Source organism: Agrilus planipennis, unplaced genomic scaffold (assembly GCF_000699045.2).
Source record: "Agrilus planipennis isolate EAB-ADULT unplaced genomic scaffold, Apla_2.0 scaffold84, whole genome shotgun sequence".
Classification (NCBI taxonomy): domain Eukaryota; kingdom Metazoa; phylum Arthropoda; class Insecta; order Coleoptera; family Buprestidae; genus Agrilus; species Agrilus planipennis.
The window spans coordinates 961,417-978,297 of record NW_020439025.1 but is presented as its reverse complement, the minus strand read 5'-3'; the positions used below and the strand labels follow the sequence as shown (position 1 = coordinate 978,297).

Below are 16,881 nucleotides of genomic sequence, written 5' to 3'. Positions count from 1 at the left end.
TGTTAAATCAACGAAATCAAACAACAAAAACAGCATAATATAATAACTAATGGGAATTTGCCTAAGATTTTAAACAAAAACAGAAGAAGAACCAGTTTGTATTTGATTATTATTATTGAAGTATACCTGTAAAAAAGTTGACAAAGTAATTGGCGATATTTTTCCAATGGTTACGTGAACAGGTTTCATCATCCTGATAGTTACAATGATGACAGACTTTTTAAATGATTTTGGCAAAAATATCCAGTTTCCATGGTATAAAGAGAATGGAAGTTTTTCCGCCTAAAATAATTTAAGCAATATGTAAACGGTAAATAAATAATTAGGTGGCGTGCCAGATGGAGAATAGAAATGGGACTTGTATTATTTATATTATCGTTCGTTTTCTAACGCACTGAAATGAAAAGAAATACAAGGTTCATTATCTTCATCTTCAATATTGCCGTAAAATTAGTTCTCTGATACTTCTTCATGCATCTTGCTAGTCTCCTTTCACGTTTCGTCTTATTGATGGTGTTCCAGTTTGAATCCCGTAACGTCTTTCCTCGCTTAGTCTCTCTTTTACAGAAATTTGACATCAAAAAAGAAAGAGAAAGTGTTTTAGGTACTGGTGATAATATACTATTACACTTGCTGTAAAAAATCGGTCTAAAATTTCCCATTTAAGATTAAACTTGAAAATTATAAAATGAACAAATTTTGTAAAACGAAAGTTGAACGTTAAGGATTTGCTTTGATAATGAATGAAAATATTTGAATACTTTAATTTGTAAGTACCCAATTTTTAATTTAAATGTTATCGGAATAAGAGGTAGCAGCTAATACTTACTTCTGATGTAAGTTTTGTTCCAAACCAGCAAAATAAATAGATTTGTGAGGTTATAGCCAGCAAATAGACTATGTAGGCCGCTGACAATCCACCATCCACCTAAGTATAAATGTTTTCTTATTTTCAATCGTGAATTGTGTGACTTACAGCGTAACAATAATAAATTAAGTAGGTACCTTTGTCGTCTGTAGATACGCAATGAAACCAATAGTTGCTGTGGATATAACAGTCTGAACGAGGATGGTTGTGCAAAATAACGATTCTAATATTTTGCACAAACTAGAATTGATTGTAAACAAATTTTGAAAATATTTATTTTGGAACTTTTGCGGAAGTAAAAGTACTGATGAGCAAAGCAACACCATGACTAAGTCTTGGTATTGGTCGTGCTCTTCCTTATTCGGTATTGGTCTTGGTCTTGCTGGTATAGTCTAGGCCTTGGACTTGGTCTTACTGATACAGTCTCGGTCTCAGTCTTGGTCTTGCTGATATAGTCTCAGCCTTGGTCTTGACCTTACTAATACAGTCTTGGTCTTGGTCTTGCTAATATAGTCTCAGTCTTGGTCTTGGTCTTACTGATACAGTCTCGGTCTTGGATTTGGTCTTGCTTATATAGTCTCAGTCTTGGTCTTGCTAATTTAATCTAATACTTACATTTTTCTTAATAATTCTTCTAAGCACAATTTTTTCTATTTATCGACAAAATAATTGTTTTAAATGCTGAAATTTTTTGTCATACATATGAACTTGTGAAGACTTAAGAAAAAAATGGTGTCGATATTGGTGAGAGTTATGAATACTCGACTTACCCTTCCTCCAATGCATAAATTGACCCTCCCCTCAACGCATAAATTGACCTTTTAGCGAACGAACTAATGCAAGGTACTTGAAAGAAGCAAAAAATATAGATGAAAACTGAGTTAGTCTTTATATTTCAACCATGTGCTATCCAGACATAGAGCACTTCCTCCTTGTGAATCATTTTCTTTTAACAGTGGTGAAGTTTCTTTTTTCATATTTAGTGTTCAAATCTAGAAAAGCAAACTGAATATTTCATCATCATCATCATCATAAGGTCATCAGTCTTTCGACTGGTTGGACACGTACCTCCACTCTTTCCTATCCTGAGCAAAACTTCGCATTTCCCTAAAACTAGAACAACCCACATCCTTAACTATTTGCGAAGAGTAATCTAATCTAGGTCTACCTCTACCCCTCCTAACTCCTGTTTCTGCCTCTAATATGTCTCTGACTAGACCTTCATGCCTGAGAAGGTGTCCTACCAACCTATCTCGCCTATTTTTTATTGACTTCCATAGAGTCCTCTGTTCTCCTATTCTTTCCAATACCTCTTCATTTCTAACCTTTTCTACCCACGATATCCTCATCATCCGCCTATAACACCACATTTCGAACGCTTCTAACCTTTTCTTTTCCGCCGCTCCCACTGTCCATGTTTCGCACCCGTACAACGCCGTGCTCCAAACATACACCTTTAACAACCTTTTTCGAATTTCTAAATTAACCGTTCGCGAGCATAGAAGTGACTTCTTTTTATTAAAGGCGACACGACCCTGCGCTATCCTCTGCTTTATATCCCTACTACTCCTTCCATCCTCACTTATCTGACTTCCTAGGTATCTAAAATCAGCCACTTCTTCTAATTTTTCGTCTCCTATCTTTATATTCGCTCTTTCCCTACTTTTTCTTCCCTTGCATATCAGTATTTTAGTTTTACTTTTATTTATTTTCATACAGTACTGATCTGTCAGTACCGCTTCCATTTTATTTAAAGCTATCTCTAGGTCCTCCTTGCTAGATGCTAATACTGCTATATCATCTGCAAATCTAAGCATACTAATCTTTTGCCCTTGCACATCTATCCCTACAGTTGTACTGTCTTTAATGATGTTGATGGCGTCTTCGATGTATAGATTAAAAAGTAGCGGTGACAGTGTGCATCCCTGCCTGACTCCCTTCCTAATATTTACTTCTCTACGTTGCATCCCCAGCTCTATAACTGAATATTTCAAATACCAAAAATTTCTTGTTCCAAGAAAAGAATATATTAAAGTTGCTTCAAATAACTTAACTCATAAATCCATCGGAAGCAATAGTGTTTCGTTTAGTCTTGCGTATTTGGTCTTGCTTATTAGGTCTTGGTTTTAGTCTTGGTCTTCTTCGTTCGGTTTTAGTTTTAGTCTTGGTTCTGTTAGTTCGGTCTTGGTCTTGGTTTTGTTAGTATAAAGACAGTCTTGGTCTTACGAAAATGCAAAACCAAGGCTGCAGGAACAAGACCAATTTTGCTCATCACTAAAATGAAGCGATCTAAGGAACATCACACGTATCATTAAATAGTTCTATAGTTGTTAATTCATTTTGAATTATTCAAAAATTAGTAATAGCTCAGTCACCAAATGTCTATTTCCAGAGGGTTTCTCTTTCTTTTGGTATCAGAAATAATTTTTAAATGCAACAGGGCGACTATAAATGTTATGGATGCTCAATTATCACAAGACATCAGTTTTCCTCAAGCAACATGCAAAATTTTCGGCTTTTATGTTAATTCTGGTTTATGTAGTAAATTCTGTTTATAGGTGTGCGGTTTATTTCACGAATGTAATCATCAAAATCGACGTAAAGAGGATGATGGAAGAACTGGTTTTCGTGATCTTTGACCTTAGCCATTCAGTTAGCTGAATAGACCATTGGGAAATTATTTGTGATGCCAAAGTATCTAAAGGAGATCCCGCTGGAATATCTTGAATTTTATTCCTTTAGATTTACATAAAAGTAACTGGGCTATTAAACTAGGGAGGAAATGGTGAATCGTGCGTCACAGTTGCAATCCTTGAAACCTCTAAACCTCTAAAGGTCAGAGATTGTGAACGTTTTCCATGGTCTCTACATAATGATACGTCTCTTATGCTTAAACACAATGGGCAGTTAGAAATCTCTCATAATTATTTACATGATCCATGCATAACCTAACAAATTAGTCCTTTGGGATTATTAGCAAGATTTGGGTAAATAGACACTTAGGACATTTGTAAACGGTACGATTGCGATGCAATTTTTCGATTGCAACTTATCAATATATATATATATATATATTGATAATATTATAACTAAATGATATAGCAGCAGTGCCTGACGGATCTACGTCTTAGATATGGAACTGGTAGATACAATTTCCTGCGGCATGGAGAAAACTAAATTATTATGAGAAAGCCAAAATTACAATTTTCAATTACAAATGACTGAATTTGCCGTAGAAATAATAGAATTTATTATGTAACTTGTAATAATCTCAAATTTGACAAAATAATTTTGTTTCTTAATTATTACAGTTTAATTTGTAATATCAACTAAAATATCTAGTAAATTTATTTCTGCAGGGATTTAATTTTTACAAATTCGGGTCCAAATTGTAATTTTTATTATTTTCACATACGAAGCAACAGGCTAGTGGGATAAATTGTAAATATCGCTTTAATATTTAGGTAAATTTTCCTTCTTTATTTTCTCCGTAGGTGCAAAGCAATTAGCGTTATATAAATCTTCTGTAATGTTACTCGCCAAAATTAAAATGAATGTTTTTTTGTTTGCCCGGAATGCATATTAATTATTATTGTTATTATTATTTTAAATCAGCATGTTAAAAGATTGGTGATTTTTGATAAACATTTCGATTAAACGATAACATTTTGGTTATCAAGAGTAGTAGTCTAAGGCAGAGCTACACCCTTTAATTAAATGTCGTAATAGTCAGGTAATTATTATGTATAATTTTCATGATACGTATTTTATATACTAACTTCAATATTTCATCCAAATAAGCAGCACAGGCGTTGAACTTCTTTTGCAATATATATAAATCTATTTTCATTTTTCCCATTCTTTGGAAATTAAAATTCAGGCATTTAATATGGTTAACTATAAAATTTATTAAAATAAAAAATACCGAGTCAGTTACTGAAAAGAAAAGAGAAATCAGTTTTAATTATTACAGTTTTACTTATAGAGAAATACCTACCAGCAATACAGAGAAAGTAGCTGAAGTGGTATGTCTCGAAAAACATGGAGATCAGAATAAATCTGGTCCTTGATGTCCTTAAAGTGGGAGGTATCGGACTAAAAGACATCGTTCTTTGATTGTAAATGGTCATAGTAACGTTTTCAATAGTAGTTATGGTTTCATAGTTGTGTTCATAATCAAAGAAAAATGTTTTCAATACGCTGGAGATCCCTCCTAGTCCCGTAAAAAGGAAGAAGCCATAAAGAAACTTTGTAACTCTTTCGACGTATTTTGCTTCTTTTAAAAAGATATTGTTTATTTTATTATCCGGTAACACTTTTAAAGAAAGAAGATGACTTTGTAAATGCCTCATTTTTTCACAAATTATTCTTTTTGCTTTCACGTGCTTGTACACTTTTATTTCTGTTAATGCTTCGATACAAATAGTGCATGCTAACGCAATACGTTCACCGGTTTGTAGGGTCGATATACCTCTAAAAAAATTTAGCGTTACGATTACTAGAACGATTCTTCTGTAAATGTATAGAAATCTAAATTTATGTGCTACATTAGGGAATGGCGCCCACAGTGTTAACTTTTCAGTGTATTTGAAGTACTCGGAGACTACGTCAAGTCTTTCCTTGTACATAGCGAAAGTATCTTTCTTGAATAATGGTTGAACGATGAATAAATAACAATAGTAACTGTGACGATTTTTGTTTGTAATTTAAATCAGGGATGTCTCTGATAATGATCCCTTAGGTACATTAAATTGGTACAACAAGCCGGGTTCTCTGGGTGGTGGTTGTAAGGGGCGTTTATCATTGGCGTACCATATAAAAGTGAAACTTTATACATTGCCTCAAATTTTTTCGTCCATTTATCGCATGTCGCATTGCAGCTGACTGTGGAGTAGGGGTAAAAGTGAAACGCGCTCGGTAGAGTAGCCAAGGCCAATATGGCGGCGACCATGGCTCGCATGAGCTAACCGTGTAGCATTTGTATTCTCACTCATTCGTGCAAGTGCATGACAATTACATTTATAGACTATGAAATTCAAAGCAAAGATGAAGTTATTGATAGAATAACTGAAGTTCAAAATGATTCAATAATTTAAATAAATATTGTTCTTATTTTCTAACATACGTCTATCATCTGAATGATTATATTTATTATGTATTTCGTACTCTCATATGCAGATTGAAATTACAATTTATAGTTGGATATCTTGTCTACTATTACTTTCCTATTATCATTTCCATTTTTAAATTATTAAGATAAGATTAAGAACGCGATTTTAATTTTAATACCCTAAATGTCTACAATCCGAAAAGTTTCAGTTGCATCATGGTTTCATAAAACCACAATTTGTTTTTATTTGGAAAGTTTATAAATTCGACTATGTAACCAGATCCAATTTTTAGGCGCAACAAAATCATGTCAGATTTCATAGTGAAGTAATTTTCTGACGAATAACGATATCAATTACCAACAATTAATAGGATACTTACAACTAGCTTTTATCATTATGGCAGCTGATATAATCTCTAGGGTAAGGGTGCTTGCGAGGAAAGAAAAGTTGGGGGTGAATGTAGTATATTACTTTGTAAGTAATGCATCTATTGAACTTGAACACCAGAACTCAGAACGCCGATCGACGTGCTCTTAGAAAGAACATGAAGAGATTCACTTGGACCTCAACCGATACAGGCTCCAATGTTTTTTATGTTAAAAATAAAGTAATAAATGTACAAAAATATTAAAAGAGTCGAAGTAAAATTGTAATTCAGCAGAAGGTACAGGACAGTAGCAAATGAGTCCAACTTTATGCATATAATTAATTAGTAAACAAATTGAGAATTAAAGAAATGGTGTGACAACCGGGAATCGAGGATGAATGCATATTTAGTGAGATGCACCAGAGTTTCGATTTGTTGTTTGGAAATTTTTGACTTGAGAGAATGTACATTTCTGGATTAATAATAATAGTAAATACTTTTAATTTATTGATATTCTGCTTTTGATATGCTAAGTGTATTTTCACTCGATTAATATTGTTGGTTCCTTTATTTTTTATTAATTTGTTTTGTTTTTTCACATTTGTTTCATAATTCTTTTTATGTAAATGGTAGACGTTCCTTCTGCCTTCATTTCCCTCGTTTCATTTTTCTCACTCTAACCAGTTACTTAAAGGTGTATGTTTGGAGTACGGCGTTGTACGGGTGCGAAACATGGACAGTGGGCGCGGCGGAAAAGAAAAGGTTACAAGCGTTCGAAATGTGGTGTTATAAGGAGGTGGAGGATAACGTGGGTAGAAAAGGTTAGAAATGAAGAGGTATTGGAAAGAATAGGAGAACAGAGGACTCTATGGATGTCAATAAAACATAGGCGAGATAGGTTGGTAGGACACCTTCTCAGGCATGAAGGTCTAGTCAGAGACATATTAGAGGCAGAAACAGGAGTTAGGAGGGGTAGAGGTAGACCTAGGTTAGATTACTGTTCGCAAATAGTTAAGGATGTGGGTTGTTCTAGTTTTAGGGAAATGCGAAGTTTAGCTCAGGATAGGAAAGAGTGGAGGTACGTGTCCAACCAGTCTTAGGACTGACGACCTTATGATGATAAACCACTAACCACCCCTTCTCCTGATTCCTATGAGTAAGCTGAAGAATTGAAGAGAGCCTTACCTCCTGGCGTAGTTCGGAGGAACTGCTCGCTCCCCTCTCCTTTAGTAGCTGGTGGGAATGAAACATCCAAAAATTCTTTTTGAGGCGATTAAAACACTACTTAGCATTCGAGAAGATACTGGTTCGATTTCGATTCTGGCGACTCTAGTCCAAGTTCTTTTGTGGTCTCCTTTATAATAATAATCTTTACCTTCACTTCTATCCTAATTTCAGTTAATTGTGCAGAAAACTGAAATTCCGCAAATAATTAAAAACATCGAAAATCATCACGTAGTTGCAAATAAATGTTCTTTGAATCTAGTATGAATTTTTCTTTTTGTCAAAACACCATAAAATTTTTGACATTAGGGTTTCTTAATTATTACCTAGTTTTTTTTTAATTATTGGATAATACAAAATCTTTGTTTAAGTCTTTTGTAATATGTTGATTAGTTTTTGTAAACTATGTTTGTAATAATAGTAATTGTTTTTACTATTGCATTATTTGAAAGAAATATTAAGTAGAATCCTACTTTTTATTTTATTATTTATTTATTACATTGACAACGTTGATTTTTAATATATTTTGTTTATTAAAATCATAATCCTTAGTTACCTGCAAAATATGATCGTACATATGTGTTTTATAAGATTTAGTAGAATATTATTTTTATTCTCAAATTCGAAGATTATCACGCAACCATAAAGTGAGCGGGGATCCAATTACTGCATGCTTACAGGTTCAATTTATAATAAATATTTTCTGAAACTTTTATTATATAATATGTTATGGGACTATTAATATTATTATATGTTTCTAGTTTATTTGTTACCTCCTTATGGCGACAAAATCTTGTCTACGCTTATGCGTATCATTGGTGTAGCGTATAATTTGTTGCTACTATTGAGATGTATATAATTATGGTTACAGTGATACAGTCATTAGTTGGGTGTTTTTCGAAATGTATAAATCACCCTGAATTTTCGTTTTTCTCAGTTTTCCCTTTCATTAAATAAATAACCCATAATCATATTACTTCCAAATTGCTATTGCTATATATAAGAATTCAGATTAACTATACAAACTTGGTCAGTTTTATTTAAACAATAATCGGTTAGTGAAATAAACGTCTAATTAAGCAATCTAATTATTAAAATTCATTAATGGTGTAGTTTTGAAATAATTACTACTTTCAGATAAGCGAGTACTTACAGGTTAACATAATTGTTAATTAATCAATCATCTTCGTCGTCCGACCTAACTTTATAAAAAACGATTATTTTAATTTTTATAGTGTTACAACGCTGATGACTTGTGGAAATCTTAGCGATTAATTATCGTTTTCTAAAAATTGCTTTATGTATATATGTAATGGTATAATAGTAATTTAATAATTTATGTAAGTATATAAAAAATATAATTCAAACAAAAAATTAATGAAATAAGATATTAGAAACTTTTAATTATGAAAAAGCCTGTGGCGACCGTAGCTTATTTTACTATCTATTCCATTCTTTTAATTGTTTTGTACATGTAAAATCATTGTAAATAATATGTAACACTTTGTATAACCAACAATATTTTAGGAAATTCTACCTCTTTAGGAAGCTGAAAGGGGTTTGCAAAGATTGCATGTTTGTTTTTGGTTCGATTTATTTGAAACTGGTTAAAAAATTCAATCTCTGTCGGGGGAATGAGTGGTGAAACTTGGATTTAAGTAAGAAACGAAATAAAAGGAGTGCCTTGTAGAGAGACATATATGTGCAATAAATAATTAGTAGCTTGTTTTTCATTTTTGTTGTTCGTTTAATAAAAAATTAAGTCTACAGGAAATCTCACAAGTTTCATAATTTATCGCAATAATTATTATCTCGTATTAGGGTCTAACAACCTTTTGAAATCCTTATTGAATATGTCTATGAAAGGTACGGCAGCAATTTGTTGCCTCTCACTCATGTACAAGTCTTCTAGATCACACTTATCCTTATTGTTATCGTAGACCGATTTAACAGCCTCCACAAGTTCTGTCCTGTACTTGAACGCTGTTCGATCTACTGTCGATGCCTGTTTCACACAATCGTCTCCACCAAACTCGCATATCCTGTAGTGATGAAGGATCCCGTGATCCGACGGGATATTGTACGAAACAAACCCTCTAATAAATTCCCATACAAAATGATTTCCCACTTCTACGACTTTCTCAGGTCTACAAATATATTTGGAACGTTGTTTGTGAGGATGGAGCTTCGATTTTCGTCTCGTTTTCTTTTGTGTTACTAAATTTAGTGCGATTACGTCTTGGGTATCTTGTGTCCATTCGTCGTCGTCCCATTGGAGGTAGAAAAATGCGTTTTGAAACGAGTATGCGCCCACTTCTGGGCCTCTTCGTTGACGCTGGAGATTTCTGGAAAGAGATATTAAATTTCAAAAACTAGTTCAGTTTAAGTTAAGTCATCTTGTAAAAAAATAATTTCATCGAAAGATATATACAAATATAGACTGCTTTTTCAATACTGCAAGTGTTAGCCGAATTGCGATTTTGATATTATCTTATTATACATTATACATATATCACAAGTAATCTCGATAAATTATTAACCAATCCCAAGAAGTTCCTAAAAAGCAAGTTGATGCAATATCCCATTACTGACAGTGGGTCGCCATCTAGTGTCTATTTGCTGCTACTGAAGAATTTCAAGTGTTAGACAAGGCCTTAAGTTTCTACTAGATGACGATATACTGTATATATTTGGATATTACATTGACTAGCTTTTTAGGACCGGAAACTAAATAACCTTCAGATTGGTCAGTAACTTATCGATATTGCCTAAGATTAAAGGCTAATGAAATTGAATTAGATCGAAATTGCAATCCGCTTCTGCTAGTTTTGATAAAGAACCCTGCCTAGATCCTTTCGGAAAATGTCCTTCTGTCGAACTTTCTGACACAATCGATTCTGGTAGTTCTCAACGTGTGCATCAAAAGTCTAAAAGGGCTCTAAGTCATAAAACTTATCTTTTTGAAATATGGTCCCTTAAACTTGCACTCTTCTGTGAGAACTGCCAAGGTGTTATATCTATATATAAGTATTATAATAATCTATAGTTTATACGACACATAAAAACTAAAAAAGTGTAGTTATCCCATATAACTGTAAACAACTAATTATGTGTTGGTATCTGATCACACCTCTGAGTACACCAACTTTCTTTCCCCATAAGTACCTACAGTATGACGTTGAGGTGTACTACATTTCTGTAAAGTACATTATCATCCTTGGTCCGAAAGCACAACGCATCCATAACATGCAAAACACACTGGTATAAGGTCTGTTTAAAAAGTATCGCGAATTTTGTGTTTTTTCATAAATTATTTATGTATTCATGAATACCTATTTTGGCCCCTTCAAAGTAATTCTCACTAGATATTATACACTTGTACCAACGTTTTTCCCAATCCTTGAAGCACTTCAAAAAAACACTATTTTTGTGATCTTATTTAGCTCCTCTTTCGATGTCGTCTTTATCTCCTCAATCGTAGCGCAGCGTCGTCGCCTCTTCAGTTTCGGGAACAAGAAAAAGTCACAGGGGGTCAGATCTGGGGAATGCGGTAGTTGCGGCATTATTAGTATGTTGTTTCTGGCCAAAAATTCGCGCACAATCAACGATGTGTGAGCAGGGGCGTTATCATGGTGCAAAAATCAATTTTTGTTCTTCCACAAATCCTGGCGTTTCTAGCGGATTGTTTCGCGCAAACTGCGCACAACGTGCAGGTAATATTCTTTATTTACCGTTCTACCCTGTGACAAGAACTCATTATACACCACGGCCCTGCAATCGAAGAAAACTGTAAGCAAAATCTTCACATTCGATCTATCTTGCCGCGCTTTCTTCGGTCTACGCTCGTGCGGCTGCTTCCATTGAGACGATTGAGCTTTGGTTTTCACGTCATAACCATTTTGTGCCACCGATAAACGTTGCTTTGGCCCAAGGTACCATATGCCACAGTCAACATTCGGAATGCGCCCGCGCACTTAATTTTGTTTTTCATACAGATTCTTTGCCTTTATCCTTAGACTCGATAAGTTACCGTCTAATCCGAAGGTTATTTAGTTTCTGGTTTTAAACAGCGAGTTAATGTAATATCCAAATATATGCAGTACATCGTCATCTAGTAGAAACTTAAGGCCTTGTCTAACACTTGAAATGCTTCAGTATTTTTGTTAAAAAATATTTAGAATTTAATTTTTAGTGGTCAAGTTCGATTACTGTGGCTATGATAATTTCGTAATGAATTTACTTGAACCGTTAAAAAAATTTAATTAAATGGTAAGGTAAATCGGCTTAGAATTGCTCTTTTTATAATGAGGTAACTAACACATTTTGCAAAGCATATACCTGCTGTAAGTATATGTATGTATCTCGATAATTAGCAAGTGTCAGTAGGTACTTGTTGTACTCACTCGATAAGTTCCGGAAGTGTTGGCTTAGATCTAGGAATAATATACTCGTCGAAGTCGATGAAGAGGACGTGGGAGAATCTGTACATTGTTCTATAAAGGCAGTCGTTCATAGCGGCGAAGAGGCCTTCCGTTCTAATCTCCTTTTGAGATAGTAGGTCAAGATCCCAGGGTAAGAGGGTCACGACGCCTTTCGAGATGTACTCACGTAACAGACAGTCCACCTGATGTCCTACTGTGTGATTGTAAAAAACGAAATGTTCCACACCCATTATTCGATTCAATTCGATAAATTCAACAATTTGCATCATCTTAAACAAAGAGAAAAGTCTGTAAGTATTTTAAGAAATAAATGGCTTTAGAGGAAACGTAGAATGAGAATCATTCCACTCGTTATTTTTTAAATACTCAACAACTTTTTCATTGTAATCGGCCATTCTCAAGAGTACAGAACAATTTAATGTCACATATTATATTTCTCAGTGCTCTTTATTAAAATAGCCGCTAATAGTCAAAACAATTGCCAAACATTTAAGTAAATAATGAATCCTGTTATCGTGCTATCTAGTTTCCTGGAGGCCTGGATAAGAAGAAACGTCACGATCATTATTATTATATCATTACCACAGACGCATTTTCCTTTGAAATTTAACAATAATAATCGGACATTATTTATTTGCTAACTGACGAGCTTTTAATATATTTCAACCTTAAAAGCCTCAATGTATGAGCTAGGTTAGGTTAGGTTAATCTATTATGCGTTAATTGTGATTTAAACTATCTTGAGATTATCTACCATAATCATAATAAGGTTACGCTTGGAGGACACAATACTATGTTATCCATTTCATAGAGGAAAATACAACCTTACGATCCGAAGCATATCTGTCAAACCAATGAGGGGGTGCTATTGAGCAAGGCGATGAATTTTATCTATAGCGTCGAGATGTGTAACGAAATTAAAACATGTTTATCGTAGTCCACATTATTTTGGAATTTTTCCTATAGTCTGCTACATCTACGTTAAAGTATAAAGACTGAATCAGGTAAGTAGGGTCGCAGTATATAAACTCGTCCCACAAAACCTAACGGCATGACCTAGAGCTTTAGACCATTGCTTAGCATTCGGGAGGACGTCGGTTCGATTCCGGGTCCATACGCCTCGGTCTGAGTTTTTCTGTGGTTTCCTTCGATCACTTAGGCAAATGCTGGGGCAGTAATATTCAACAGAGAATTTTATTTCTCTTCTGTCATCATTTCGCCCGTCTCATCATTCTCATCCGAACCACCATTCACCCATTCCCTCCTGAAAGGAGGCTGAATAGGGCCTTCCGCCCTACCTAGGAAGGACTGCTCACCCACCAGCATTAGTGGCTGATGGGAATGAAACACCCAAAAGTTAAAGTTTAACGTAACGGTGACACATATACACACACCCATACATACACATACATCAACGAAATACATAACCATATAATATCTATAACCATAAACGGCTAAAGAGGACCTTAATTGGCCCTAAAGCAGCCTGAGGTAGAGGGGTTTTAGTAAGTAGGTCCTTCTCGAAGGGAATGCAACACTACCTAGTCATGAGGGAGATTGGGTGTCTTTCGTACATTTCCCGTCTTCCACGAAAACAAAATCGTACCGCTGTCCTCCCGAATGTTAAGCAATGTTTTAAACCTCTACGCCATGCTGCTCGGATTTTATACTTAAAAAAAGCTTGTGAGCGTTTCATTCCCACCAGCTACTAATGCAGGTGGACGGGCAGCCGAAGGGTAGGACGGAAGACCCTCTTTAACCGAACCACAGAAAAATTTGGACCTCTAGGTCATGCCACACTAGTCGCATAAAAGGCTTTATATTTAAACGTAGGCACTGACTCTTAGGGTAGCTATATACTTTTTAAACGAGCGTCATAAAAAATTACTTCAAGAACATACCTTGTCATAGTTGTAATGAAGAGGTTTGACACAGACGGCATACTTTTTAGTTGGCAGCTGCGTTTCGTTGTAAAAGTTGTTAACGATAAGCGTGTTAGTGGGAGTGGGACTGGGTTTACTAAATATAGAAACAGCCGTCGGGACAGCCTGTCCTTTCTTTAAAGGACAGTTTACATACACAGCACTGTACTTCAAATTCCAGTTTTCTCTAATTACCTGTAAAAGAAGTTGTCGTTAATCAGATATACTTTCATATTGTAATTATACAATTTAATGCAGTTGACAATAACGGTTACTTTATCATTTACGTGTTGCCTAATAAGGTAAACAACAGTTTTTAGAATCGTTTACATTATTTTTGTGTTTGTCTAAGGGTGTTTTCATTCGACACGGCATATTCATGTAGTTTTGTCACTGTCTAGGGGGTCATGGCGCTATTTAACTATTGTTCATATCAGTCATCAGGATATTCAAAACCTTCTTTCCAACCTATGTTCCGAAGTATTTTGGTTTTACTATTTTCGATAAGTTTATTCCAACGACAAGGCTTAAATTGCACTTGTTCAATTAACGTTATTAAATTGTATTTGTATCCGACCATTTTTCTTAGTTTCAATCAAAAAACGACAATTGCACAATACCTAGATACTCATCATCATTATCATCATAAGGTAGTCAACTGGTTGGACACGTACCTCAACTCTTTCCTATCCTGAGCTAATCTTCGCATTTCCCTAAAATTAGAACAACTCACATCCTCAACTATTTGCGAACAGTAATCTAATCTAGGTCTACCTCTACCCCTCGTAACTCCGGTTTCTGCCTCTAATATGTGTCTGACTAGACCTTCATGTCTGAGAAGGTGTCCTACTGTCCTATATCGCCTATTTTTTATTGACTTCAGTAGAGTCCTCCGTTCTTCTACTCTTTCTAATACCTCTTCATTTCTAACCTTCTCTATTCAAGGTATCCTCATTATTTATAGCTACTACAAATAATGAGGGGAGTGACTCTTGTTCGCCGACATGTTAGCATTTAAACATTACTGTATATTGTAATATATTCCTAAGAAATTGGGAGTACTGCAGCTTTGTAACACCTTAGCAGTAGCCGCCCCTTGACAACTACCATATTTTAAAACTATTTTAAATACTTTACTTTAATTTTTCAAATTTCACAATTCCGTAATATTTGAAAGGTAACACCTGGAGACAGTGTAAAGTGCATCTCGTGATAGCGCCAGGCCGTACGGGGTGTAAAAAAATGCACAAAAAATACATAAAGTGCATAAACAATTGAATTTCTGAAAGTACCTAAGAATTAAATTAAAATTAATTAAAAATTCATTTATATCCGTCCAAGAGAAAACTCACCCGATTAGCGTTTAATTTGATGTATGTATGTATTTATTTTATGTAAAATATATTTAATGAGTCGAAAATGTACAGATTAATTTTCTTGAAACATTCTAAACCAAAAACTCGTATTGTGTGATTTATTTCCTTGTCATTTTTTACTTACCTTAACATTAGCAGTAGTATTCGTGGATATGTATTTAGTAGAATTTTTTTCAAGCAGTGGATACCAAAAGCGGCAGAATACAGGGTCGTGGCCTCTCGTTTTGGTGGCTCCTATTATTCGTATAAAATTAAACGGTTCTCGTCTATCGAAGTAGGCCGAATAAACAAAAAATTTGTTCCTATCGAAACAAATGGTAATAATAGTAAATTTATTTACAAGTAGGTTTTGTCAAATCCGGTCTTATCGTGCGGATCCAGCAAAGGAACTACAAAATGCTGTGTTATTGCAAAAAATATGATTGGAGAATTTGTACTTTTCTGCCCATAATCTTCCTTTCATTATTCATATTATCAAAATTATCACAAGTGTCAATGTCACAAAATGGATATCTGTTTATCAAAACGTTTTAGGATTGCTGAAAATTTTATTTGGGAAAATGATTACTTGTAATGGAAGGAAAATGAACTTGAAATATTGTTGTTGATATAAATCGTATGACCTGCACGATAAAAAGGGTTTTGACCATACATAGTCTAAACATAAATAACCTTATTTCACAGTTTTGTAGCAAAAAAACAGTATACATACATTCAAAAGTATTCAGTTTTAAGGTATTCTTATCAGAAAAAATCATTATAGTTTCAATATATTAAAGTGAATTCATTTTTGAATTTAATTTTATAGCTGCAGGTAATTTCAAAGTAATAAGAAAAAAATGTTGCTGCTGTTACGTCCTTGCCGGGAATCGAATCCGGGTCCTTGGCTTTACACACCATTGTTCTACCTTTAAGTAGTGCATTCATGAACTAACAGACAGTAATAACTAAATATTTTCAGATTATTATCATTACGAACAACGGAGGCAAATTCGTTTAATTTTCTAAGGTAATATTATTTGGAAATGAGCATAACTTGACAATACAGATGAAACTATTCGGATAAATCTCTAAATAAACATAGCCTCCTGCGGAAATGTACATTTCTGAAGATTATGGTTTGTTATATATATATCTGATATGGAAAGATGGACTTTTTATTAAAGATCTGCATGGGGGATGCAATTCCCCCGGTGAGTTACCATTTACCCCCTTTTCTTTATGCAAAACAGTAACTTCGGTATTTGTTTCATGTTTTTGCGATGTGTCTGCCTGCTATATGCCGTTTCGGACTGCTATGCGATGACCCGCGTAAGTTAAAGTGGTTTATTGAATTCGTAATTAATCCTAATTTTACAACAGCGTATTCAAAATGCAGCAGTAAATGACTACAGTGCCAAGTGGAAACAAGAAAGAAGATAGAAAATACCACGAATGGCGCGGTAAACGCCATCTGTAGTACGATGCTACATTTTAGGATTACGTATGCTCCAACAAGGTCCATTTAAATATATGGATGTCTACTTGCTGAAACGAATCCCGGCGTAGCTAACCTCAACGTGATAGGCACG

General features: G+C 34.5%; 1 protein-coding gene across 4 annotated transcripts in view; it reads right to left on the bottom strand.

Annotated features, from left to right (window-relative positions):
• Positions 1 to 9,302: 9,302 nt before the first annotated feature.
• The window catches only part of LOC108734924 (beta-1,4-galactosyltransferase galt-1), a 48,764-nt gene continuing 41,185 nt past the window's right edge, over positions 9,303 to 16,881 (bottom strand). For all 4 annotated transcript variants that reach the window (XM_018466692.1, XM_018466691.1, XM_018466690.1 and 1 more), the window contains exons 4-7: positions 15,435 to 15,612; positions 13,914 to 14,129; positions 11,974 to 12,281; positions 9,303 to 9,915 (exon numbers count right to left, since the gene is read on the bottom strand). In XM_018466692.1, the coding sequence (XP_018322194.1) occupies positions 9,378 to 9,915; positions 11,974 to 12,281; positions 13,914 to 14,129; positions 15,435 to 15,612 (1,240 nt within the window). In that variant the 3' untranslated portion in view covers positions 9,303 to 9,377. The remainder of the gene's footprint in view (positions 9,916 to 11,973; positions 12,282 to 13,913; positions 14,130 to 15,434; positions 15,613 to 16,881) is intronic.